Consider the following 23,432-nt stretch of genomic DNA (forward strand, 5'->3'; position numbering starts at 1 on the left):
AAGTCCAGTGACAAATTTTGGGATCGCCCGATTCTTATGACGTAACTCGGATCAAAACTTAGGAACCAAATTTCATCAGGTGGAAGTCGTATCTCATGCGTAATACTTCCTCCGTATAATGTTTCGAACATTGATGATTCACTGGAAACTTGTGAAACGAAATTCCACTACCTTTAATTTCTCGTGAACAAACCATGACTGGAACTGCGAATGCTTAAGATCACAACCAACTCAGTTAATAAACACGTTTAAAGGCGCGAACCTAGCGGCCCGGCACTGAACTTCAGTGTGACCACTTCGATAGCGTTTTACGGGCTCTCAGGCTTTGAATTATAACGTAGGCAACGATATTAATATACACTCTTTGAGAAGGCATGCTTCCTCTATATCGATATCACTATCGATTACAATCTAACATGATAACAAAATACACAACAAATCGATTCGTTGTTTACTTCCTGTTGAGTTGGTATGAAAGTCAAGAAAATTTTTAAAAACATCTACTCGCCGATTTGTTGAGCGGTGTGTTAATTATAAGGAATATTAGGGGATATATACCATCTTCGACGATGTCGGCCTCTATACCTGAGATATTTTCTACTTTTCAAGAATATCTGGATTCAGAACAGGACATCAGAGAAGTCAGTTTGTTATGAAATAAATTGGTGTTATTCTCATTACTTTCCGAAATTCTGAAGATCACGCTTCTCATGTATAATAGTTTGCATGTGCAATGAATATGTATATTTGAATTTATCTGCAATTACGTGATATAGTGTTGGTAGAGTAATATTGCCATGCGTCTCTAAGTATGGTTATGTTTGTTGTTAGTTCAAAATATTCTCGGAAAGAAATTGCAAGCTTTACTGCAATGTTATTGTACCGTGCCAGTTTGATGCATTCTGTTATATAGCCACTATAGTGCCAATGTCGATACGAAATTTACTGAGAAAGCCGATTATTGTAGAATAACGTGTATTGGTGGTAATGTTGATCGTTGTTATAATGGGAATAACGGCGGAATTATTACCAACTCTGTGACCTGTAATGTTATTGCTTTTTGCCCTTTAGTATTGACCCACCTTAAATCAGAATGCATATGTATCAGGAAATAGCTGTTGGCCTTCATGTAGTTTTTAAATACGATAAATTTGAAGTAGCGGCTTGACTGTTGACATCGTGATCGTAGCCAGGGGTCGTTTCGCTTGGAATTCGAACCATGGAGACATGACCCTCCATTTCGAATATTCCGCATGCATTGGTCGGGATTCGAATCTCCGCCATCTTTGTGATAAGCTATGACGAAATCACTCGGTTATTCAAGCACCTTTCCCCTAACGTATAATGCGAGGTTTAATTCATACCTTTATTTAACTTTCGTGTTTGCAGTTAATCATATTTCATTATGTATGAAAATCAGGCCTACATTAGCTTTCGGAATTGTTAAGTAAACAATAGAAACTTAAGCGGTCTGGAAGGGTGGTAGTGATTATTTTAAGTGGAAGTACAACTGGGCAACCATCCTCTATCAACACTAATCAGAGGGAAAAAATGGAAGGAGTTTGGCACCTCGAAAAATGAAGGAACCGTCAAAGAAAGGGAAGGGCACCTGGCTCCATGGTTGCCAACCCATGCTCCCAATTTAAGGGCCCCTGGGTCCCCTTTTAGTCGTCTTTTACGACAGACAGGGGATACTTTGGGTGTTATACTACTGCCCCCACCCACAGTGGGTGTAGAAAATATTCTCTCTACTGAAGCGGGTAGTGCTGGTAGTTTGAGTTAAGATTGGGAAGGAAGTGGCCTAGATCTGTACTTCAGGCACCATACCAGCAATATCATGAAGTTGAAGTAGGGTGTAATGAACAAAAACCCATGGCACAACAGCCCATTAACAGCATTGTCCTGCCAAGATGGCTGCTGCTCATCCAGAAGATTGGCAGATTTTGGAGTCCCACATGTTTGGCGTAACAGCATCCTCATCCATTTTGCTTCGCTTTTATGACAGAGCTGTTGCTTCCCAGTTGATCTATTCCAGCCCTCAGTCCAGAATTAAAATCCCTGGACTAGCTGGGAATTGAATCAGAGTCCTCAATTCATGAGGCAGGTATACAACGCCTACACTATGCAACTAGCTATAGTAGGGGGCGGGGAATAATCCATGAAAAATTATTTCTGCAGTGGTTTCGAGTACTGGAACATTTCTAGCCTTATGAGGCAGAGTGTAGGCCTACCTTGTTTCATTCCTTGTGAAAATTAATGTTCCATAAAAGATGAATGGTGTGAAAATATCGCTCCATAGGGTCGGTTGGTGCAAGCATTTCAGTGGGCTTGGCAGACTGATATGTAATGACAACAGCTGGCTCGGTGAAGAAAGCAACGGGAAACTACCTCACTCCTCATTTCCCTAGTATGCCTCCTCAGTGACACCTAGGCTATTTATGACAGCTGTTGGCAGAGCTGCAGAGGATCAAACCAGCCTTCGGGCAGTATAAAATATTTTGACCAACTTGCAACATTGGGAACATCTGGCCTTACTAACTCAGCCAATCTAAATTGAGCCAAGTTGACTCCAGTGCATCCCAGAAGTAATTGGGATAAACTGAAAATCCTTTTTGTCGTTTTCCTGGTGGTGTCTTATGATGATTGTAGCAGTGATGAGCGAGTGTAAATATCTGGGCAAGTTTTTTATCATTGTCATTTCATCCCATAAGAGTTCATACCATCCAGTTGTACTTCCTCTTAAAACAATAATTACCACCACACCTTCAAAATTCAAAGTTTATAGGAAAGAGAAAAAAGTTTATTTTCAAAGTAACATAAAAAAATTGAAATTTTCATATTGTGACAAAAGTACCTCACTGGATACTATTGAATGAATCTTTTTTTTTTCTTTCTTTTAATCCGTGGCGTGGTATTGAATCAGTTAAATTTTCAGAAAACTTTGAGTTATGTGGTGTTGGATTCCACAGTAAAATTTCATACAAATGTGGAATGTGGAATTATCACCTTTGAGTTGATGGAGATGAATTAATTTTGTGTTCTTGCTTAAGTTTTGGAAGCTCTTTCTCATCTACTAGTCTAGGTCTCCTGGGCATCTCCTTAAAATCATCCTCAAAATCCAATTTGTAGAAAATAAGTCCAGTCAGATCATATTTAATTTATCCGTTACAATTGGGTCATGAGCTTTTTGCCTGGGATGAATAGAGTCTTAAAACCGTGATTTTTTTTTTTACGATACAAGTTAATTGGTAAAGATTAGTAATTGAGATGGACAGCATTGTATGGTTGGGATTTTCCTCGTGCTTCTTTCGTCACGGATGCATATTGACTAAGAAGTGCAATTCTGTGGTTCTTTAACTTGCATTCAATCACACTGTGAACTTCAGATGTGCAGCATATCACTCTTTCATACAGGCTAACTATTTAATAAAACATATAGGCTGCAAATTGTAGGTTGCCATATTGAATATAGCCGAAAGAAAAGCGAGCTCCTGAAATCAATCTGAAAACTAAATAACTTCAGAAAACAACCTGTGCAATTGTGCTTTCCCACGTCCGAAACTTATAAACAATCCATTAAAAACATAAAACAGATATATTAAGTGTGGGGAAGTGACTGGTGATCAACAAATACAAGTGCCCCAGAACACATATTATCGGCACACTTTATCTTGGTGCATTTGTGTACGGGGGTGAGGAGTAAGGAGGGAGCTGTCGCGGTTCCGATAGTGCTGCCAACTGAATGAAAATGAAATCTGAATTGAATCGAGAATATGATCGATCGATATGAAGTTCCTAAACAGTTATCATCTTAAGCCAACAACTATGTCACATGCACATTATATAACATTTCTCTAAGCGAATCTTGTTCCTAGCATGAATTCCATAGTTTGGCTTTTCTGTGTAAACAACAACAGTACTAGTACGTAAAGTGTACACCAGATGTCGCACAACGATGCTTAAGCGATTCATAGTTTGTGTTTCAAAGGTTGCCAATACAAATCTCGAAGACTGCCGAGGTCGATTGATTCAGCACTAGGGTGTAAATGCATCAAGATAAAGTGTGCCGATAATAGTATAACCCTTCCAAAAGAGATAACTACCACAGCACTTCGCTCACAGTTAGGAGTAATTAAAGATCAGATTTTGAAAATTAGTGTAAAGCAACGTGTATACTCTCATTGTTGGTAAAGGTTCTTGAAGATGTAGGTGTAGGTTTCTCATTTGGCTGGAATTTCTGAGCACCATTTTCACAGGTTCTAGCACCAATACCTATCAAAATAAACAATGAAAGTATGTAAGGGAGTTAAAAATTTTTGTGACATGCAATCGTAAACTTAATTTAGAGTCTGTGAAATACGAAATACCAGTGCATTGACCATGTGATTTATAGAAAAGCGTACAATGTGCATGTTACATATTAAAATTCTGAACTGTTATTTACTGCAAAGTTGCTGTACTGAGATAATCCTTTTATTGCACGCTAGAGAATGGTATGTGTCACATGGACCCCCACACCAATCACACCTGCAGTTGGAGGTCGGGTCAAGGAATATCTTATTTGTACACACTTTAAAGTGAAATCCATGCACCGCAAAACAAGTAATTGTGTGTCTCAGTTCATTGTTTGCACTCTCCATTCGTTGGATGACGTAGCCTCTGTAGCGTAGAAGTCTATACGAATGTTTCTCTTCATTTCATACTGTGTCTGCAATAATGCAATGCTTTGCTGTGTATATGGCAACGTCATTTCATATCTTAATTCCTCAGTGAAAAAAGGCTACCTTGCCATCTCATAAACCAATCTTGCATGGGAATATTGTGAGACACAAAGGATTTAACTTGTTCCAATTTTACCAGATCGCTCTTGGTTAGATATTCCCACATGAGTTCTAGTCCATAGGTTACGATTGGGACTATCTTGAGTCTGAAACTTTTAATTGCAGTCTCTAAAGATAAAAGATTCAGGCGAGAAATGTCGCTTATCGCTAGAATTGCTGCTGTGGTGGTCCTCTCGCATGTGAACTGCAAGACATTCCCCACGAGTCTGGAATGTTATGCCCAGGTATTTGAACTGGTTCATTAATTCCAGGTTCCTTCCCTTCAAGTACATAGCATCTTCCCTGGATGGTCTTTCTTCTCTTCTGAACATCACGTTCACAGTTTTCTTGTTTTTGATCAAGAAATCATTCTTGTATGCCCATTGTACAAGTTTATTGAAGGATTCCTGAAGTCTTTCTTGGCCTGTCAAAACCAGAGTCATATAATCTGCATATATGTAGGCCTACATTTTACTTGCTCAGTTCTCGTAGTTGTTACCACATCATAAGTTGTGATGTTGAATAATAGAGAGCTCACTGAATCCCCCTAAAATAGGCCTATGCCAACTGTTTGTAGCAAAGTGCTGGAGGTCATGATGTTATCATCTATGAATAAATAGTTTTCTGATAAGATGTTTCCGAGTAGCTGAATGATGTGGGGAGGTATCCCCATTTCGTATAGTTTTACCAGCAATTTATTCGTATTTTGGAATCAAATGCCTTCAAGAAAACTATAGATATAGCAAACAGTTCTCTTTGTGGATGCCTCAATGTTTCCCTTATCTTGTCCTGAATACATCTCACTGCTTGTAGTGTTCATCTACCTGTACAAAAACCATATTTCTTCTCTGGATTTTTTGGATCTGCAATTAGCCATATTCGCTTCACAACTAGTTTCATGAGATTTTAAGTAACAGACATTCCAGTGCTATACCGTACTTCAAAACAAATTCAGGTCACTAGAATTGCCTTTTCCTTTATACAATTCTTTGAGTGTGGCTTCTCTCCATCTATCTGGTGTGTTTTCCTTGAATAAGACATTGCTTTAGGAGGCATGTTATCACTTCTTTGAGTATAGGCCAACTAGCTTTTAAAATGTTCATTAAGGATTTCATCGGGTCCATGAGCTTTCCTTTCCTTACTTTGAAGTTTTGTTGCCCTACTTCCTCCATTGCGAAGTGTTCAAATTCTATGGGAGCTTGTTTGAAAATTTACTCCGACCTAGCGCCCTTAGACTGTAATACCAATGAAAATTGTGTTTCCCCTGTCTCTATGCCAATATCTATAGGGAACTGGGATTTGAAATTTAGTCTTTCTTGTATCACATAAAGCAATTAATGTAATTTACATAATGAACAGACCTACCAATAAATTAACCCTGGAGTGGTCACGATGGGTCTACGAGACCTGGGCACACATACTTATTGGTGTTCCTGTTGTTGGAATCCACCGAACACTTTCACCTCCCTGGTAGCTTCTTGGCTCCCGACCTTCAACCGAACACAGTAGCTCGCTCTCAGTTGCCTTGGAAACTTTGAACGTACAGGCTGTTCAGGGTCTCACAGACCCGGTGTGACTGTTAATGTTAGTCTTTGTTGTCAAACTTTGCATTGTTAGTTTAGTACACTTTTTCTTCTATGTAACAATGGATGAAGCTAATTCTGGGTATAACTACCCAGTGCAAGCACCTGCCACAGAAGTTCCCAGGAAAAGAACGAGATGTCATTTCTGCACAACAAACAAAGACAGGAAGACATCCTTCATCTGCCCCAAGTGCCAAAATTTCATTTGCAGAGAACATGTACAACTAGGCTGCAGAATGTGCATAGAAATTGATTAAGGTGATGTTTCCCTGTACTTGGATGTGTTTCTAAAACCAATTTGATTTTGATTTTATGAATTATGACATAATTCACACATGCCTAAAAAAACCTGTATTTTTATACCAATAGTTCAAGTATGAAATTCTCAAAAATATGTTTTATTAAGACTGTGTAGAAAATAGATGAAAGTGATGCCTTGTGCACGTAAATGCAGGAAAAAGAGGAAAAAATATTTAAATTAAATTTTACTCTTACCATGTTTTACCTTTCACTAGTTAACAGAAAACAATCAGTTTTTCAGTGTAATTATAAAAATACACTTTTTTGTTAAGAAACAGGATAGTTAAATATTGTAGTCATGTAAACTGCATTAAAATAAACTAAATAATGTCCTATAATACTGTAATTGGAAATAAAGTATAAAAATCTAATAGTAAAACACTGAGAAAAATGGGTCTGAGAGACCCGGTGTGACCATTAATATTGACAAAACCCATGCGACCACTCCAGGGTTAATATATCTTTCAAAACTAAATTACATACTAATTAACGTGATGAAAACAAACTTACTTGGTTTTGCATTTCTTCTGGGAACCGCAGTGCAGTATTTACAAACAATAATCCAAGCTGTGCTGTTATTCCATCTTCCAAGAATGTTCTCAACATACCGGTAGTCAAAGTTCTCAAGAAATAAGCGTCAGTGAACCATGTCTCAGTGACAGTTCAGGACACTAGGCTACTTTTCCTTCTTCTGAAACCATGCAAAGTAGTGGCTTAGATTCTTATTTTCTGGATAATAACTACCATAATTATTATTACTTTAACACAAATACTATAGGGAACTGTAGACAAACTCTCCTTCCATTGAACTGCACTTATTGTAGACTTGCGCTACCAGTTCACAGTCACAGAGTTAGTTGTCAACAACAGTATCATGTTACTTTCAATTTACTAACACATGAATGCGCAGAAGTCATAAAATATAAGGGAAGTCATTCAATTCCCAAAATCTGCCAAACAAGACAATGCAGTTACGCAGAATTTCAAAAAATATATGAGTCACTGTACTTATGCGGTATTGTTTCACCACCAGTTTTTCAACAACAGTTGTGTAGCTTTGAAATTCCCACTATTGCAACAGGCAAGGAAGTTATTAATCCTTTCAATGCTAGTTTTTTTGTGTATATGTACTACCTATGTCCTGGTTTATTTTCCAAGAATATGCAATTATTGAAAAGGTAGCTTTACTAGTTATTTAGCTGAAATTTGAAGATGATAAATTTACAGTGGTGATGTTCAAAGTCTAAAGATGGACATTAATGTGAGTTGCTCAATGCAAATACAACCCACAACCCTATATCACATGGTTGACACATATAATGTTTTTTCAGTCTTGACATGAGTATTGCAAGTACAAAAAAACACATACATTTCATTCACATTCATATCACTCCACTTCTGAAATCTACTATTCATAGAAATTGACATGGGTATTGCAAGTGCAAAATAACACATACATGACATTCACATTCATATCACTCCACTTCTGAAGTTTACTATTCATAGAAATTGGGTAAACTGTTTAGACCTTTGTGTAGTATTTATTGGTAACCTCCACAATAACCTGAATCCGTGTAGAAACGAACAAAGACAGAAAGACATCTATTTCCCGAGAATCATCACGTAATATTGTCTACAATGCCCGAATTGCATGAACAAGCGGTGTGAAGTGTTATGGGGATACCGTGGTCTACAGAGGTGAAAGAAGGTGCGGGCATGAATAGGTGGATACCGTATGCGAAAATCGAAAGATTGATTTTAAAATTTTAAAATTGGCAGGTTTTTTTTTTCAAATCTTAGTACTTTGTGATAATTACAGAACCTTAGATTGTAAGTGTTACCCTGCGTAGGTTTGCAAACATTCCCACAGAAGAAGGAAAAGTGTACGGCCCCAGGCCTGGTTCAAGATAACATCAATCAAATTATCAATTAGTTACAGAACCTTAGATTGTAAGTGTTACCCTGCGTAGGTTTGCAAACATTCCCACAGAAGAAGGAAAAGTGTACGGCCCCAGGCCTGGTTCAAGATAACATCAATCAATCAATCACTACTGATCTGCATTTAGGGCAGTCGCCCAGGTGGCAGATTCCCTATCTGTTGTTTTCCTAGCCTTTTCTTAAATGATCGCAAAGAAATTGGAAAATTATTGAACATTTCCCTTGGTAAGTTATTCCAGTCCCTAACTCCCCTTCCTATAAACAAATATTTGCCCCAATTTGTCCTCTTGAATTGCAACTTTATCTTCATATTGTGATTTTCCCTACTTTTAAAGACACCACTCAAACTTATTCGTCTACTTATGTCCTCCCACGCCATCTCTCCTCTGACAGTTCGGAACATACCATTTGATCGAGCAGCTTGTCTCCTTTCTCCCAAATCTTCCCAGCCCAAATTTTGCAACATTTTTGTAACGCTACTCTTTTGTCAGAAATCACCCAGAACAAATTGAGCTGCTTTTCTTTGGATTTTTTCCAGTTCTTGAATCAAGTAATCCTGGCGAGGGTCCCATACACTGGAACCATACTCTAGTTGGGGTCTTACCAGAGACTTATATGCCCTCTCCTTTACATCCTTACTACAACCCCTAAATACCCTCATAACCATGTGCAGAGATCTGTACCCTTTATTAACAATCATATTTATGTGATCACCCCAATGAAGGTCTTTTCTTATATTAACACCAAGGTACTTACAATGATCCCCAAAAGGAACTTTCACCCCATCAACGCAGTAATTAAAACTGAGAGAACGTTTCCTATTTGTGAAACTCACAACCTGCCTTTTAACCCCGTTTATCATCATACCGTTGTCCACCGTCCATCTCACAACACTATCGAGGTCATCCTGCAACCGCTCACAATCTTGTAACTTATTTATTACTCTGTACAAAATAACATCATCTGCAAACAGCCTTATCTCTGATTCCACTTCTTTACACATATCATTGATATATATAAGAAAACATAAAGGTCCAATAATACTGGCCTGAGAAATTCCCCTCTTAATTATTACAAGGTCAGATAAAGCTTCGCCTACTCTAATTCTCTGAGTTCTCTTTTCTAGAAATATAGCCACCCATTCAGTTCCTCTTTTTTCTAGTCCAATTGCACTCATTTATGCCAGTAGTCTTCCATGATCTACCCTATCAAATGCCTTAGATAGGTCAATCGCAGTACAGTCCATTTGGCCTCCTGAATCCAGGATATCTGCTATATCTTGCTGAAATCCTACAAGCTGAGCTTCAGTCGAATAACCTTTGCTAAACCCAAACTGCCGTCTGTCAAACCAGTTATTGATTTCCCAAACATGTCTAATATAATCAGAAAGAATGCTTTCCCAAAGCTTACATACAATGCATGTCAAACTGACTGGCCTGTAAATTTCAGCTTTATGTCTATCACCCTTGCCTTTATAGACAGGGGCTACTATAGCAACTCTCGATTCGTTTGGTATAGCTCCTTCAACCAAACAATAATCAAATAAGTATTTCAGATATGGTACTATATCCCACCCCATTGCCTTTAGTATATCCCCAGAAATCTGATCAATTTCAGCTGCTTTTCTAGTTTTCAACTTTTGTATCTTACTGTAAATGTCATTGTTATCATAGGTAAATTTTAATACTTCTTTAGTGTTACTCACATCCCCTATCTGAACATTATCCTTGTAACCAACAATCTTTACATACTGCTGACTGAATACTTCTGCCTTTTGAAGATCCTCGCATACACACTCCCCACGTTTATCAAACGCAAAACCCCTCAGTGGGCTTTCCCTTAATATAGAACAATACAATTTAAATCTCAATACAGCCTCAGGTAGTGAAAGGAGCACATAAATACTGGACATTAAGTCCCAAAGGTTTAATATAACACCTCAACCAGGACATTAAAACAAGTTTAACCTTCCAAAGCTGCTCTCCATATAAAAGCACCCAGTGCATACAATACCAGAGAAAACTAGCTTCAATCTTAAACCATTGACAATGGATGTAGCAGCTAATTTCCAAAGTGCCTGCACGTATACAATTACATTAAAAGACACTGGATTACAATCTTGTCATATGCCTGAACGTTTTACACACCCAATAGTGAGATCCTCCCTTCGTCCTACCCTGCGCTAATACTTCAATTTTGTCTAGTTAGTAGGGCTTACCTCCACACCTTGGACAAGGCAGGGTTCGAAACCCAAGCGGACCAGCCGCTGTCACTGAAGGCACAGAGAATATCTCCAGCCGCTGGCTACGAATGCATCAAGTCAAGTCCCTGACCTCCATCCGAAGCTCGACACAGGCAAGCGTGCGGCAGACGGGAGGGAGGGAGGGAAGGAAAGCCAGCCCAGTTGGCTAGTAAAGAGGGGAAGGTACATTGTCATAGTAGCGCAGTCGAAGGATGAAGGGAGAATATCAACCTTTAGAAATACATGCCAAGACCCATATAAATAAGCCATAAAAGGCCAAGGATAGGAATAATAATAATAATAAATGGAAAATACAAACGTCAATCTTAAGGGCGCAACCAGGCAGCCAACAAAGCCCAAAGGGGGTGGGGGAAATTGCCTAATAAAACATATGGCACAGATCTCCCCTCCCAAGACCCTTACCAGTGGGGAGGGGTAGTTTGGGAATCCCTTCACAAGAAGGGGCATCTTTATCTTTTCTTTTTGTCTTTACTTTTGAAGAAACATACAAGAGTTTTACACAAATATACATCTTGATATACGATTTTCATCATTTTATTTTCGACGAGCTCTTCCTTGTGGAGATGAAATATGAAGAGGTGATATGTCTTCCCGGGATGACAAATGACAGAGCAGATGAGTCCCAAAACGCACAATTGGACCAGACTGGCTAGCATTGCCAACAAGTCCGCAAGATGGTAAGGCCCAGGAGTAGGTGGCCGAGCACATCACCCAACAATGGTAATAGATGAAAAAGTTCCACACCCATAACTTAGGGTAAGGCGATACATGCTGCAGTTTGCAAGAATCTGCCGCTGACACACGGCCTCAGGAGAGTAAGATGCCCAGGAACCAGCTCCAGCGGGGGGGCCCTCCCTCGAAGCTCGGGGCACAGGCGACGATCTTCCCGACACTACAAACACAAGCAGAAAGCCAGCAGCACGTCGAAGCAAATAGATAGGCAGGCGATGAGGCAGAACGTCAGTCGAGCGCCGCGGTGGCACAACCAACGGTGTGGAGGTCAGGAAAAGGAGGAGGCAGGGGGGGAAGGAACTCCAGGAGGATTTACAAACATGCTCAGATAAAACAACAATTAAGAAAGGCAAAATTGCCAAGATAATTAAATTACCCATTAAGAATAGGAAACCCCACCGAGGTGGAAGAAAATCAAGAAGTAATGAAAAACAGAAACATGAGAAGCGCGTAGGCCAACTCTCAAGCGGGTTTAACCTGGGACAGGTGCACTCTCAAAAAACTCTCGGTCTCCGGGTCACTGACCAGCAAGGTGACGGGGGTGAGGAAATCGAGAATAGTACAGGGGCCTCTGAAACGGGGACCTAATTTCCCAGATGGCACAAAGTTTTTAATAAACACCTTGTCACCGACAACCAAGTCGGTAGGTCGGCAGCCTTGATTGTAGGATGTTAAAAGGTTTGTTTTTTACCACCTATTCAATACATATAAATTTTATAAATTAGGAATTTATTGTAGATTCCACTTGAGACATGTTTCGCCCTTCATTGAGGGCATCATCAGTCAAAATATCACCTCAAGGTAAAAAATCAGGTAACTGGTTAGTAGTAGACATGTACAAATTAATACATATTATTAACAACATATAAAAATTAAGTATGGGAAAAAATTTGCACAAAAGTGATGGTTGAACATGTAGGTTTAGATGAAAAGTCAGCACCAATGCCTAAAAATAACAAAGTAGAGTTCTGCAGTGGTGCTCTGGAGAAACAGTTGACGCAATCATATGAAAATAAAAAGTTTAAAAAATATTTACAATAAAACAATTAAGGGAGAAAAGGTGTAGTGTTTGGCATCAATGTTAGTAACCAAAAATTGATGTCAAAGGTTGGTAACTATACAGTATTTACATAGTTCAATTGAACAGTTGAGATAAAGTTTTTAAAAAATATTTACATTTAACATTCAGCGTAAATGTTTGTAATAAAAACTAATGTTAATGATTGGTAACTATATAGTAATTACATTATCTAATTGAAAGTTGAGAATTTACAATTATATACATATTTACACAAGAGCAGCTGGTGCGCAAGGATAAAAAATTTTAGTACCAAGTGCGTCCTGATGTTTTAGAGGTTGGAAGAAAGAATTAGCATTGACATTTCAGAAATATGTAGAGCAGATTATTTTAGTTAAAAATCACCGGGGGTAGGGGAAATTTTTATAGCCCTATAGCCCTACCCTACCCTACTAAAATAATCTGCTCTACATATTTCTGAAATGTCAATGCTAATTCTTTCTTCCAACCTCTAAAACATAAGGACGCACTTGGTACTAAAATTTTTTATCCTTGCGCACCAGCTGCTCTTGTGTAAATATGTATATAATTGTAAATTCTCAACTTTCAATTAGATAATGTAATTACTATATAGTTACCAATCATTAACATTAGTTTTTATTACAAACATTTACGCTGAATGTTAAATGTAAATATTTTTTAAAAACTTTATCTCAACTGTTCAATTGAACTATGTAAATACTGTATAGTTACCAACCTTTGACATCAATTTTTGGTTACTAACATTGATGCCAAACACTACACCTTTTCTCCCTTAATTGTTTTATTGTAAATATTTTTTAAACTTTTTATTTTCATATGATTGCGTCAACTGTTTCTCCAGAGCACCACTGCAGAACTCTACTTTGTTATTTTTAGGCATTGGTGCTGACTTTTCATCTAAACCTACATGTTCAACCATCACTTTTGTGCAAATTTTTCACATACTTAATTTTTATATGTTGTTAATAATATGTATTAATTTGTACATGTCTACTACTAACCAGTTACCTGATTTTTTACCTTGAGGTGATATTTTGACTGATGATGCCCTCAATGAAGGGCGAAACATGTGTCAAGTGGAATCTACAATAAATTCCAATTTATAAAATTTATATGTATTGAATAGGTGGAAAAAAACAAACCTTTTAACATCCTACATTCAGTATCTTCAATACGGATAACAATGATTTTTATCACTTGCAAAGCCTTGATTGTAGCGGGCACGCTTCTGCTCGTACGACACCTTAAGGTTATGTTTGGCTTTCTTCCAAATTTCCCTAATGTTAGGAGGATCAATCTTCTTGGGAAGCAACTCATTAATATTCCATAAGTTGGAAATAGGAGAATTTGGCACGAAAGAAAACATAAGGGAAACTGGAGAAAGTTTGTGAGCTTCATGGACCGCAGAGTTGAAGGCGAAGGCGAGCCAAGGAAGGGAGGTATTCCATCTCGACACATCCTGATGGTGGAAAGCAATGAGGGCCGAACGAAGGTTGCGATTGACCCTTTCATCATACGAAGGCTGAGGGTAATATGGGGAAGTCGTGACATGGGAAATCGAAAGATTGAAACAAAACCTTCTAAACAAATTTGAGGTAAATGCCCTAGCATTGCCGGACACCAAAAATTGACACGGCCCAAAAGATAAAAAGATGGACTTAAGGCATCTAGTAGTAGTTTCAGCGGTAGCAAGTCTGGTGGGAAAAAAACAAGAAAAACGGGTAAACCCGTCCACGCAAACCAAAATAAACCTATTCCCATCGCCCTTCGACTGCGGAAGGGGTCCCACGTAATCGATATACATCCGCTCCATGGGGCGAGTAGCTTGGTGGGACGACAAGAGACCCATTCTCAAATTCACAGTAGGCTTGCTAAGGCCGCAGACCTTACAGGCCTTAACCATCTCGCGAACTTCCGCATCTAGGCCTTTCCAGATGAAATTCTCCCGAATCTTCTCCCTCGTCTTGAACACTCCTAGATGACCACCTAAAGGAGTTTCATGATAATATTTAAAAATCACCGGAACCAAGACCGAGGGGATAACCACTTTAATTTTCTTATCGGACCGGGAAGGACAACACAGAACATTGTTTCTCAGGACGTAGGGGGCAATATTCTGCCCTGTTTTAAGATCCTAAATAATAGGACCCAACACCGGATCCTCACCCTGAATTTTAGCGATCTGGTGGAACAACAAAGGGGTATCCGATAGGATACCACCGGAGAGAGGTAACGAGAGCACGGGTTCAGAACCTGGGGAATCAGAAGGACCAACGTCGTGGTCAGAGAACATTCGACTTAAGGAATCGGTGAAGACATTTTCCATCCCTCGGATATGGTGGACATCGAATTGAAAGCGGAAATGGGAATAGCCCATCTGGCTAAGCGACCAGTCCTTCTAGGCTTACCAAGGACCCAGCTAAGAGCCTGATTATCGGTTTCGAGCAGGAACTTAACATGCTCCAAATACATCCTAAACTTCTCTAGGGTGAATAAAACCGCTAAACCCTCAAGCTCATAAACCAAATACTTTGACTCGAGCGGGGACAGCGTCCTAGAGGCGTACGCGATGGGACGCCTACCCAATTCCGAATGCTGTAACAAAACCGCCGCGACAGCGGACGAGGAGGCGTCTGTTTGAACTACAAAAGGCTTGCTAAAATCTGGCATAGCCAGCACCGGGGCGTTAGCTATAGCCATTTTCAAGTCCTCAAAGGCCGCCTGCTGCGAAGACCCCATTCAAACTTAACTCCCTTACGACGAAGCGAGTTGAGCGGGGCAGCACAATTAGCAAAGTTTGGGATGAACTTGCGAAAGAAATTGATCATCCCCACAAACCGAGCGACGCCTTTAACATCTGTAGGGGGGCGGAACTGGTGAATAGCCTGGGTGAGAGATTGGTCAACCGAGAGCCCCCTAGGGGAAACGAAGTGACCGAGAAAGGACATCTGAGGCCTAGCGAAAGAGACCTTAGAGAGCTTAACCGTCAACCCGGCTTGGCGCAAGCGAGTCAAGACTTCCTTGAGATGCTGAAGATGATCTTCAAAGGTTTTGGAGTACACGACCACATCATCTAAATAATGGTACAAATAGCAGAATTTGATGTCCAAAAACAAGTGATCAAGGAGCCTAGTCAACACGGCAGCCCCCGTAGAAATGCCAAAGGGCACGCGGCAAAATTTGTACAGGTTCCAATCGGTCGCGAATGCAGTTAAGTGACGAGATTCTTCGGCCAAGGGGATTTGATAGTAAGCTTGGTTCAAATCCAAGAGAGTAAAATACTTGGCCCGTTTGAACCACGAAAAACACAAGTGCAGATCTGGGAGAGGAACCGATTGTAATACGATCTTCTTGTTTAACAGCCTGTAGTCAAGAACAGGGCAAAAGCCACCTTGCGGTTTGGGCACTAGAAAAATGGGAGAGGAGTATGACGAAGTAGAAGGACGTATGATTCCGTCATCCAGCATTTTGTTAATAATTTGCTTCAACGCCTGCATTTGGGGGGGGGGGGGGGGGGGGGGCGAAAGCCGATAAGGCGGAATCCTCACAGGGATGGAATCAGCGACTTCGAGCTTATACTCAAGTATGTTAGTATCCCAATTTTTCAGTAAAAACGTCAGGAAACGCACTACATATCTCCCTAATGCACTGCGCCTTGTCCTGCGGCAAATGGTTAAGGTCGGAGACCATTTCATTTTGAGGGTGCGCGACACATGAAGCTAAAGCAGAATTACGCAAAGACAAACTAATTTTTTTCCCGTTCAGCAAACTTGAACCAGCAATGGCTATTTTGCATGTCTAACACGAGTCCAGCATAAGCAAAAAAATTAGGCCCAAGAACCACAGGACACGATAAATCCTTGGCCACATAAAAGCAATACTTCCACATAAAATTGGAAATGCGAATCTTACATTTGATTAAACCAATTACTTCAAGTTTAGACAGGTTGGCCGAAATACACGAAAAGGATACAGGCTGAATATTAGCAATTTTACAAATGGCCTTGTGTGAAATAACCCAAGATTCACTCACGAGAGAAAGGACACTTCCCGAGTCCAAGAGTGCTTGGGCAGGTTCATTAATTTAACTCGATCGAAATAAAAGGAGCGAAACCCTTAACATCACCTGATATTTTCAAGCACTCGGGTGGGCAATCAAACCCTGACTGAAGGGGAAGATGGGAATCACGTCTCTCAACAACAATGATATAGATGTTGATTCCCATAGGGAATCTGAAATATTTGTCCTGAATGAGTAAATTTATAATGTCCAATAACAAGGGAAGAAGGGTCGGCTCGAATGGAAACCGACTCCTGGCCTAGTCAGAGCTCTGTGAAATGATTAGGGCACCACCTTGCCATGTGTCCTCTTACTCCACATCGAAAGCAGACGACTCCCGATAACCCCGTGTTATTCCTCTCACTACCACCGGCACTAGGCAAGGAATTGGTGGAAGTACGAGAAGGACATCGATTACGCAAATGATAAATTGCCCCACAGGCGTAACACTTCCTAACAAAGGCAGGTTTCTCAGACGAGGGTGGCCGAGTACGTTGGTCTGACAAAGGTACATTCGACTCGCGGAGAGAGTCGGCAGGCCGAACTCCCTCGGCAGATACCACCACAGCCTCGAGTTCGATAAATGTACGAGGGCAAGTAGCAAAGCACAGATAAGACCGATAATTAGGGGAGTTGCCCTTCACGATCGTAGACACCATTTGCTCTTCAGAGTAACCAAGTGCGAACACCCGAGCATAAAATTTAATATCCAAAATAAAATCAGACAAGCTCTCACCTAAACGTTGCACTCTAAAATAATGTTTCTGAATTAAGGAATTAAGCACACGTGCCAGAATAAAATAGGTCAAGAAGTTTGCATGGAACTCGTGCAAGGAAGTTTGGGCCGCTTTGGCATCAATGATTTTATCAGCTAACACACCGGTGGCATAGGGGTAAACAATTTGGAGGACCTGTACATTCGACATTATGAAGACCACAGCATGGTCCTGGAATTCGACCAGAAATCGAAGGAACAACACAACCTTGCTCACCGGGCTGACCGAATAACAAGAAGCCTTTCTCAACACAAGACTCAAGGGGTGAGGAAGGCTAGAAAACCCTGCGTTATAGAGCACCGAAGTAGACTGCTGATCCTTGCCTGAAAGGCCTTCACGATCTCTTAATGGAGGCATAGACAAAGGGGCCGACTGCCCATTTAACTCAACTCCGTCAACTGCCTTATTCGAATCACCTTCTGCCGGAGTAACAGACAGGCAAGTGTTCTTAGGTTTAGCTGACAACCTCACCAACCATGAATCAACCTTCTCCAATAATGTGCAGGTTTCCAATTGCAATGTCTCAACCTGACCCTTGAGGTCATCTTTAAGTTCTAAAGCGCGCAAATCTTCGATCCTATGTAAATAGTGGTTCAGACGACCTTGAACCCTCTTTAACTGATGAACCGAAGCAATACCAGTTTCCAAAAAATCCATGACTGAGATGATCTCTGTTAAATTTGCCCGGATCAAGGACGTCGCCCCATCGACCTCGCTATCAGTATAAACATGCATAGTAGTAAGTTTATCAAGGTTTGACCTTAATAAATTCTCATCGCTTTTCACAGTTCCTTTCGACTCCAAGTTCCTAATGAGCAGTTCATACAATAACTCTTCCTTTTGCAAGGACCCCGGATAAGGGACGTCTCGAGCCGCCATAATGGTCTAACACTGTTAGACCCACAGGTCGAAAGAATTCCAAGAGTACACTCAAAGATAAACGGAATAATACTCTAATTGAAACCAGGCCCATTCAAGCACGCTCCGGGCTACCACTCTGTTACCCTGCGTAGGTTTACAAACATTCCCACAGAAAGAAGGAAAAGCGTACGGCCCCAGGCCTGGTTCAAGATAACATAGCTTTCAGAAAACCAGATTTATTACAAACGCAAAACCCCTCAGTGGGCTTTCCCTTAATATAGAACAATACAATTTAAATCTCAATACAGCCTCAGGCAGTGAAAGGAGCACATAAATACTGGACATTAAGTCCCAAAGGTTTAATATAACACCTCAACCAGGACATTAAAACAAGTTTAACCTTCCAAAGCTGCTCTCCATATAAAAGCACCCAGTGCATACAATACCAGAGAAAACTAGCTTCAATTCATCATCTTAAACCATTGAAGATGGAGGTAGCAGCTAATTTCCAAAGTGCCTGCATGTATACAATTACATTAAAACACACTGGATTACAATCGTGTCATATGCCTGAACGTTTTACACACCCAATAGTGAGATCCTCCCTTCGTCCTACCCCGCGCTAATACTTCAATTTTATCTAGTTAGTAGGGCTTACCTCCACACCTTGGACAGGGCAGGGTTCGAAACCCAAGCGGACCAGCCACTGTCACTGAAGGCATCAAGAATATCTCCAGCCGCTGGCTACGAGTGCATCAAGTCTCTGGCCTCCGTCCGAAGCTCGACACAGGCAAGCGTGCGGCAGACAGGAGGGAGGGAAGGAAAGCCAGCCCAGTTGGCTGGTAAAGAGGGGAAGGTACGTTGCCATAGTAGCGCGGTCTAAGGATTAAGGGAGAATATCAACCTTTAGAAATACATTCAAGGTTATGAACTTCATAGTTGGTTCCATATTGAATTAAGATTACACATAAAATAAATACAAAATTTAATCCACCTTCTCAATACTTAACAAAGATGCGATGTTTATAAAAACATTACAATATACTATTACAAGGTACTAGTTTTGGTCTTATTAGGGCCAACATCAGCCTAGCCAAGATACATATGTGTATACCATAGTCCTAAAACAGAGTTGTGCGGTGAGATGAAAGATGAAAGAATGGACTGGGGATGTGGTGGAATGATATACATATAAAATGCTGAATATATGAACTGTTGTATATGTAGCAATGTTATGTTGATCAGTGACAAAATCTTTTGATATGTGTCTCATAAAATTACATATTAATCAACAATTATCTCAAAATTGAATAAAATAAGCTCTATTTGACAAATAGTCTAAGGTTACACATTTTAAAATTTGGGTTATGCCGGATTTTATACAATGTCCAATGTTTCTATTGAGTTCTAGAAGATATGAAGTTCAACATTGGTGCAGAGGGAATTATTTTGCGTGATCTCCAATAAATCCACAACAGAGGTTAAATGTTGATAAAACTGTTGGACATATCTTGTGATATATTTCACCATTTTTTATGTATATCATTCCACTGCATCCCTAGTCCATTCTTTCATCTTTCATCTCACCGCACAACTCTGTTTTAGGACTATGGTATACACATATGTATCTTGTCTAGGCTGATGATGGCCGTAATAGGACCGAAACTAGTACCTTGTAATAGTATATTGTAATGTTTTTATAAATGTCGCATGATTATTAAGTATTGAGAAGTGGATTAAATTTTGTATTTATTTTATGTTTAGAAATACGTGCCAAGACCCATATAAATAAGCCATAAAAGGCCGAAGATAGAAATAATAATAATAAATGGAAAATACAAACATCAATCTTAAGGGCGCAGCCAGGCAGCCAACAAAGCCCAAAGGGGGACATTTTTAGAGAGTTCAAGAATCATCAGATAACAAATTCACAGGCTGAGCTTGAAGCTCACAATTACAGTTTACACCTAAGCATTACTGCTCCTTTTCAAGGAGACGAACCTCCCAATTTCTTTTACACCAGTAGTAAGAGCCTCACTGCTCTACAAATTTACACGAGAAATCTATTTTCTAAATTTCACATCTTACAGGCCTATCAAAGGCACAACCTACATTTTACAAAATCCAACAGTATTCACTGTCTTAAATGCTCAACAGTCTTAACATCTTTCCATAAAAGGAATGAAACAGATTTTAACAGGGGTTTCGAGCTTTGTGAGAAACAACATGTTAAAGTTACTGGCCCTAAAACAAAAAATCAAAATGGTGAAGAGACGGACACTTGCACTCCTTGAAAATTGAAATGATAAGCTTAAAATCCTATTTGGGCTTATGACCCGAAGTTACAGAGGCTAAGCCTGTACTACTGAGGTGACTAGATGAAGTAACATATTTAGGTTGCAGAAATTACAAGATAGAAAAGGTTACAAAGTCATAGTCACCTCAAAGTCAAGTGGAGAGGGAATACAAGAGGGTACCTCACTCTCTATTCCCTGATTTCGGATAAGTTCTTTCGACTGGTTTGAAATTAAATTTTTAGAAAATTACTAAAGACTTGGAACCTTTCCCTCAAGCTAGTTTTGAAAGACTATAAGATTTTAATCAGGATCTGCCATTACCTTGAGCTGGTGGACCTCTCGAAGATGGACGAGGTGCCCCCACTTCCTTTGCAAACACACAACATGACGAATAGAAGAACCAAGTGTGATGACTCATCGAGTTCAAGCTCGCCCCGCCAGGCAGCGCTAGAGTGTGGTAGGTCCACAGTACCAATCAGCTGGTCTTAGGAATGGTGACACAGGAAACGTATCACTCCGTAACTGATAAGTGTAAACACTGTCTTTTTTTTAAAATGAGAAATTACAATGAAAATACCACAGCAGAGAACAATGGGAAAATATCATACACGGAAATAAGAGCTACGACCTTCACCACAGCACAAGTTACTTGAGTGTACATATACATAAATAACACAACTGCCAGCATATTAAAACAAACACCCATGAACTATTTAAAGGTAATACTCTACTTACCAACTCAGTTTGTCGACTGGACTTCGAAAGCTTGCGTGAAGATTTGGCGGATGTTGGAGATTGTAAATCTCGCCGGATTTCTTTAACTCTGAACAAAAATCGGCACTTCAGATAATGATAAACAAGTCTGGGGATTATATCCATAAAATGTTGAAGCTCCTGAAGGATCAACTGAAATTTTGTCTATAGAATCGATACAATCAAAAAATATTTCGCCCCACATCGATTTTGAGTTCAGTTTTTCACTAATTACTTTCTCGACCTGGAAAAGAATGTCACATATACCTTTCGAAGGGCGTGTTTAAAACACTTCATTATTGCTTGACCCGTATTCTGTTATTTCGGAGAGAACTGAAAATGTACTTTGATTATTGTCACGTAAAGAATGGGCACAGGGCGAATTAATAACATACCCAGCCAAGGTATGGAGAATTTGCTGAATGGTATGGACGGAGTCTTGGGTAAGGAGTACAAGATTTTAAAAAAGTGCAACTAAAAGTAAAGGAGTGCAGTCGTACTGAGTCAGGTGATGTAGATAATACTTGATTAGGAAATGTAGCCTTATAGGAAGTAGATGAATATTGTTACTTGGGTAGTGAAATAATAACTGACGATAGCAGAAGTAAGGACAAAATAACATGCAGACTAGCACGAGCAAGGAAGAGCTTTCGTACGAAAAGAAATTTACTCACTTCGAACACTGATATAGATATCAGAAAGAAGGTGATTGTTGTTTAAAGGGGCCTAACAGCTAGGTCATCGGCTCCTAATGGTACGAGGTGCAACGAAATGCAAATTAAAATTAACACTTCAAAATGTATCGACTAGAATCTAAAACAAATGGTGATGAAAAGGTCTTTTCGGCATCAGAAAGCACACTAGAATAATAACCCAAATTTTGATCCACATTAGACTGACCTTTTAATTCTCCATTTGCTGATGCACTCCCGTCTTCTTTCTTTTCCTAGTGGTGTCTAGATTCTTTTTCTTGTTGGGAGTTTCACGGGACTTAATCTCACTTGCAAGATATTTCAGCAAATTAGGGGAAATGTGAGGCACCGCTCCTGGGTGTAATTTCCATCTCACACGAGACGTAACAACTTTTTCACCATTCACTATAAAAATTTTCGATTTTATTATCAAATCATCAGAGAAATGAACTTGACAAATTCTACTATTACGCGTTAACACAGTATCCTTTCGTGGAATAGCTCTGGCCCATTTTTCACATTTCTGTTTCTCGGGACTTAATCTCACTTGCAAGATATTTCAGCAAATTAGGGGAAATGTGAGGCACCGCTCCTGGACGTAATTTCCATCTCACACGAGACGTAACCACTTTTTCACCATTCACTATAAAAATTTTCGATTTTATGATCAAATCATCAGAGAAATGAACTTGACAAATTCTACTATTACGCGTTAACACAGTATCCTTTCGTGGAATAGCTCTGGCCCATTTTTCAAATTTCTTTATATCCTTCGGCGGTGAAAAGAATCTTAATACCATTAACTACTCTACCGTAGCCTGACTTACAACCAGGCACAAAACAGTACGGCATGTTGAACTATTCATTTAATCAAGCCACATAACACATGTGCTTTAAGTGCACAACACACAATGAACTGAGTTTAGGAACTGAAAGCAAAGAAAATTCAACTTATTGACTTGAAATATCTTGCACAATGTCTCCCGCACTTTCCTGCACATGGCTTGCCGGCACTACTGGAGCACGTGTTAACACCGTCGCTTGCAGTGCTTGCATTGGCGGGTCCAGAAACTAACATGCTAGTGGAGATTGACTCTTCAGTTTCCTCTTCCTCATTGTCATTGTCTGCATCTTCATTGTCATTTTGTATCACATCTCCAACCGTCTCTTTCATTGTCCAGAAAGTCATTATCAGAGTCACTATCAACTAAAAACGGTTCAATTTCATCGTTGCCTAGGCATTTCATCTTTCGCAGCGCAACATTTTTGTTGTTGTGATCACAAGCACAGAAAATAA

At 39.8% G+C, this 23,432-nt stretch overlaps 1 protein-coding gene across 1 annotated transcript in view; it reads left to right on the forward strand.

Moving 5' to 3' along the window:
* Positions 1-451: 451 nt before the first annotated feature.
* trsn (translin) overlaps positions 452-23,432 on the forward strand; it is a 127,593-nt gene continuing 104,612 nt past the window's right edge. The window contains exon 1 of the mRNA XM_067148408.2: positions 452-641. Coding sequence (XP_067004509.1) covers positions 570-641 — 72 coding nt within the window. The 5' untranslated portion in view covers positions 452-569. The remainder of the gene's footprint in view (positions 642-23,432) is intronic.

Source organism: Anabrus simplex, chromosome 5, assembly GCF_040414725.1.
Source record: "Anabrus simplex isolate iqAnaSimp1 chromosome 5, ASM4041472v1, whole genome shotgun sequence".
Classification (NCBI taxonomy): Eukaryota; Metazoa; Arthropoda; class Insecta; order Orthoptera; family Tettigoniidae; genus Anabrus; species Anabrus simplex.